This window comes from Cynoglossus semilaevis, chromosome 6 (assembly GCF_000523025.1).
Source record: "Cynoglossus semilaevis isolate Cse_v1.0 chromosome 6, Cse_v1.0, whole genome shotgun sequence".
NCBI lineage: Eukaryota > Metazoa > Chordata > Actinopteri > Pleuronectiformes > Cynoglossidae > Cynoglossus > Cynoglossus semilaevis.
Window position 1 is genome coordinate 16,168,112 of NC_024312.1, and position 5,710 is coordinate 16,173,821.

Sequence of the window (5,710 nt, forward strand, 5' to 3'; positions counted from 1 at the left end):
ACTTAAGTGTTAATGTCTAAGAACACAGAAAAGTTCATAGTTTGTTCATACATTTTTTCGTGATTCCCAGAGTTCTGTAAAACATGTTGAACCAGTTGGTCAGTGTGACCGACCCATCAGTGGACTTGAGACGGTTGGAGGAGACAAAGTTTGAGACAGTCTGTTTTGCCAGATATAGCAGAATTGTATTTAAGTCTTTTGGTTTAAATTTCTAGTGAATTACAGCAGGAGAACTGTTGCTGAGAAAGCAGCTTACCTTGAATGACTGGGGAAGAGGATTTGAACCAGTGATCCATTTGATCTTCTTGCGAGGTCTTTTGATAACGAGTGGCTCCCCGGCAATCTCTCCTACTGCCAGGTCAGAGGGATCCATGTTAGGATCAATTGTTTGCATCCCACAGTCTCTGACCGTGGGTGTGCAATCATGGTTGGACTGGGCAAGTGCAGCCAAGAGCTGTCTGACCACATTGTCGTACATAAGGTCACTTTCATTGGTAATGAAGTCTAGTCTGTTGAGTGATTTTATGTGGTCCCGGTTCTCATTGCAGAACATAGCAAGAATGTTAATGTCACAGAACTGTGACTTCTGCCAGCTCTTACGTGTCTTGATGCCGACTTTGTGCAGTTTGTCAAATACAAAGTTGGACTTGCGCACAACAAACAAATGCAGCAAATTGACGAGAATGATCAGGTTCACGCTGCAGAGCAGAGCGATGTCCACCGCCGCCATGATGCGCTGCAGCTGCACAGCTGGCAGCTTACAGTTGACCCTGAGCTTCAGCTCTGGATAGCTGCTGGTGTCCGGTGGCTCACCCAGGGCACAGGTGAACTCGTTCTGTCTCTGACGGGCGTAGTAGGCGCTCAGGTAGGAAATGGGGATTGAACTGAGGCAGATTATGGCTAAATGACGGCCAAGGTACAGCTTAGCCAAAAAGTTACTTTGGCCTCGTCTCTCTAAGTACTTCTCAAATAAGTTCTGCTCCGGACTTTTCTCCTTCTCTGCGTTTTCTATGATCTCTCTCCTCTCCCTCTCAGTTATGCCTGGGCCTTTGGACTGAATCTGCTTCTCAATTTTTGGGGCCCTGCCCTCAGCAGCTCGATGGTAACAGTTGTCAATCTCTTGAAGCAGGAAGTTGAGCTCAGAAGTGAGGCGTGTGGAGGCCAGGAACTCCCAGCCCAACGCCGGAACGTACATGATGCCAGCGAAGGCCAGCAGGGCGTAGGGCAGAAACTTGTGTTCAAACAGTGAAGGCCAGAGTTGAGGTTCCACACCAGAAGCTGCATCACGCAGCTCTGTCCAGCAGTAGCCTCTTGCGTACAGCGCCTGGTCTCTGGTGAAGTTGTGTGGTGTGTAGCAGTATATAGACTCCTCTGGGGAACAAGTGCATATACACAGTATCAGCCCAAGCACATAATCAACTAGCTTATTCATTTTGCGTACAACATTCAAGAACTTCTTGATCCTTGTTGTTATCTAATTATCTAAATGTAACTATTTTCAAATTGTTTGTACTTCAAAGTTAAAGTGAAAGGTTTGATGGAACAATTATGTTGTACCAGTGCACGCAGTTTGGACCATGTTGGACCAAGCTACACTGCAGCACCGTAATTGATAGGAAGTTACATGCTTTGGTGTTGACCAATACATTAGCCATACTATCATGGATGCAGATGACACTAGGGGACCCCCGCCCCCCCACCCCCCACTGTTCCTACCTGAGTGTTTGTGTACTACAGCTAATGGTGCGTTCAAGGTTTACATAAATGTTGGAATTTTCCATTGAACTTAAGCATGGACATACGGTATACAAGAAATCATGAAAGAAAAACAACCAACAGCCATATATAAATAGGAAATGGATACATATAAATAAAACTATAGGGATAGAAATATATGTGTATATAATAAAATGTACACAATGGAACCATTCTGCAACTATAAATAATATATATGCCCATATGTATATATATATATATATATATATATATATGGGCAGTAGCTCGTACCAGCATAAAAATAAATGTAAGTTATAAATGTGCAGCATTGTCAAGTTGCACAAGAATCCCTACAGTGAGTGCTGGTGGTTTTATTTATAGATATATTTGACAGGGCGTTAAAACTCCACTGTGACTGTGCAATCCCCCGAAGTTGTCTAACCACTCCCATCTCTCTGCCTCTGAAGTTATACACTCCAGTCCATCTGCTGTTCTGTAGGGAACCTGACTCAGCAATGAACCCATCCGTTGTCTGCTCTCCAGTTCAACCCCACACTTTTGTCTTCCCACTTCACACACTGTGATAACGTCAAGGGCTGTGGCCTGGGAGGGAGAGGGGGGGGCTGTAAGGAATATGTTAACAATAAGAACGGGGCAACGATACGCACCAGATTGAATGTTTATGTTCATCAGGTGTTTCACACTGGAAGTTGAAATGTCATGAGTAACTTGTACTGGTACAACATATTGTTTTTACAACGAAGCCTTTAGTCATCAAACCTCAGGCATAGAGACAAAATATAAGAAATACGTTTGTGTTTGTGATATTCAAATATAGGACAGCAGCTTGCAGCAGGACAGAACCAGGTAATACTGCATGTACTTTGTACACAATCAACAATCTTGCAGTCAAAATAACACTTATTTATTTTTGTCCTGTACAGTCTTAATAATCCTAAATTTAGTCCAAAGTATTACTGTGGATGAATCATATTTAGTGGTCCAGTAAAAGTTGACGTAATAGTTTTCAGAAATATATCTTTTTATTTAACAGCATATTATAAATATATAAAATGGATGGTCTATAGACTGTTTGTGTTGAGTTGTGTTCGGCCAATTCCCTTTAGTAAAGTCAGAAAAAATGCTGACGGCAGTGACCATAATGTGCTCAAAGTGGCCATTAGAACACACTGAGAGCATGAATGAGTCCTTGGTACTTAGTCATGCGTGCACTAAAGGTCTGATGTTTACATTGACTTTGAGACGACCCTCACTATCTGCTCCTCTGTGGAATGTATATGTCCTCACCTTTAACACCCACTCTCTACAGCAGGAGGCTTTTGTGCTGTTCACTACAGGAGATCAACACTACATGTACTTCACATTATTAAACTACTGTATGTCTTATACAGTACAGAGCAGGTTCTTCGTTTTTGCCGCCATGAGTTGAGCACCCTCTAGTGGCTGAATGTCTCACCTGCAAAGTTCCTGGTAAAGACGAGAGTGACCAGCAGGATGGGGATGATGACAGTGCCTATAGTAACAACGCGATCGAAGGGCAGCTCCAGTTTTAGCTGTACCATGAGGCTGGCCAGCACTCCACCCTTCTCATCCTGGGAGGAGCCTGGCAGGATCAACTCCTTCAGCTTTTCGCCAGCGAGTAGAGCCGTGGCCATGTCTAAGTTTTGTTCGAGGATGTTCTGCATCCGGAACACGAGGGGTGAACACGACACGCCTCTCTAGACTGAAGAGAAGGCCAGACGCTCCCTAGATATCCTCAACGCAGTCTGGTATGCACACACACACACACACACACACTGATGTGTGGTGGATGTCAGTGTTGATTACCATGGGTGAGGGAAAAGGCTGGTCATGTTGTGTGAGGTCCGAGTTCTTCTGTTTGGAGTTTTTGTACCGTCCTCACTGCACCTTCTGTCTAGAAGGATAGTGTGGTGTCTAGCAGCACATCCTTCACTCCGCCTCTTCTCTGTGCATTCTCATATTGTGTCCTGTCTCCAAATGTCTCCACACTGTCCCCAACTCTGTGTGGCAGGATGAGGAATGAGCTGAGTTCAGGACGTGTCCTTGCAACATCCAGGGAAAGTGATTAACTTCTGAAGATTTGTTTTGTGGGAAATCCCATTCTGAAATACAGAGATACAGTTATATACAGCATGATAAAAGTTAAGTGTAATTAAATGTAAAAAATAATAAAAGTTTCCAACACAACTATTAAAGTCACTGATTAAATATGAAGTTATTAAATACATTTCAGTTAGATAAACACATGTAAACCCATTGTATTCTGTCATACGTTCTAATGCCACAGTTCCACGGGACGCTCTTTGACCCATGAAGTATGTGAATGTGAGTACATTATAGTGTAAATTTGCCTTTGATAGAATGACACTGGAGGACAAGTGCAGTCTTTAAGGAGTGAACTTATAATCATGATGGTTTTTATCACCAAGGGAGTGTCTTTACAACCACTGATGTCTGACAGACGAATGTCAAACTGTGTAGATGGGTGAGTGAGTGGGTGAGTGGGTGAGCAGGGTAAAACTGACAAGACACCTGACGATTGGGAGTCGCTGAATACTTGTTTTATGTGAAGGTCATGTACTGACAAACACACACACACAAACACAGGGTAAGAGAGAGAGAGAGAAAGAGAGAGAGAGAGAGAGAGAGAGAGAGAGAGAGTTTTGAGGACGCAGTCCAGACAGCCACATTTTTAACTTTAAATATTAGCATCATGCATTTAACGAGTAGATGAAAAGTTCTCCTGAGACGTCATCTTCGATTGTTATTCCAGCTTCCGGTAATTAAGCTGACCTTGGGCAGGAGGTGACGTTAAACTCCTGAGAACAATCTGTGCCTCGTGGAACTTCATTATATGAAGTCGACGTCCTTATCCACACACAGTGTAATATGTCAGTCGATGAAACTTCGACATGGACCACAGCAGGGACTGAAACCAGCGGGAATGAGTGTCTTCATAAGACAATAAAAGAGCACTATCACGTTTTTCAGTTTCGGACTGTGCTGATGAGTGGGAGCCGCTGGCTCTGCTACAGCAACACTTTATGTCCTCTTTACGGGGAACGAGTTTGTCCCAAAAAGGAAACACTACGTCCTTTGGCCACTACAGGACCCTACAGACTACAGACAGTGGTACAGACAGCACCGACGACATCGTAGTTAGTACGTTATGAACTGCGTGTTGGCCGATGATTGGAAACTTTAAGTGCACATGGCTCGTACACAGTCAGGGACGTTCTGGACCGATGGCTGCAGGCAGGCAGTGAATGCTAATGAATATAGAAGACAGATATACAGATGGCATAAATATTGTCACCGTTTCCTCAGTTTTGAGTTTCACTTAATTCCTGTTTTGAAATTTCGACGACAGACTAGTTATTATAACCGGTTAGCCGCGAAGAAGTCCTGACCGACAACAAAGGAGGACCACTCTTCTGTCAGAGACATTGTTTTGCAGCGAGCCTCGGCTGCAGCAGCTGCCTGCAGATGGCCACCCGCGGATTTCAGCACCCTAGCCGCGGACAGCTCCAGGCGAGAAGCCGCTATTGTGTGTTTGTGAGCGTGAGAGAAGGGAGCTCCTGTGAGATGCTCTGCACTTATCTATCTGTCCCCCTGAAAGCCACAAGTCCTCCCCGACATCGTCGTTTGCGCCGCTAAGACACGGAGACACACGACACTTGTGTTAAATATAGTTGAAATGACTTACCGCGTATCGCTCCATGGCACGGCGCGGTAAGAGTTAATCTGCAGTGCGGGCGAGCAGCTATAGCATGTATCCCAGCACACCACACCGGTTTGTTCCGCTTTCTTTTCCCTCCCTCTCTACCTTCATCCTCCCTCCTGCTCCCCCTCCCCGCCCTGCCTCTCCCAATGAAACAAGGGATGACACAACGCTTGAAGATTCTCCACTCCGTCTTATTGCCTCGCCTTACATCTCCACTATTTCCTACAT

The 5,710-nt window shown here is 44.7% G+C and overlaps 1 protein-coding gene across 2 annotated transcripts in view; it reads right to left on the minus strand.

Annotated features, from left to right (window-relative positions):
* Positions 1-5,621, minus strand: part of panx2 (pannexin 2) — an 8,830-nt gene extending 3,209 nt beyond the window's left edge. The window contains exons 1-3 of one of the 2 annotated variants that reach the window (XM_008312359.3): positions 5,465-5,621; positions 3,194-3,860; positions 257-1,371 (exon numbers count right to left, since the gene is read on the minus strand). In XM_008312359.3, coding sequence (XP_008310581.1) covers positions 257-1,371; positions 3,194-3,422 — 1,344 coding nt within the window. In that variant the 5' untranslated portion in view covers positions 3,423-3,860; positions 5,465-5,621. Of the gene's footprint in view, positions 1-256; positions 1,372-3,193; positions 4,872-5,464 lie in introns of those variants that run through there. The other variant, XM_025056566.1, reaches the window with a different exon arrangement.
* Positions 5,622-5,710: the final 89 nt, after the last annotated feature.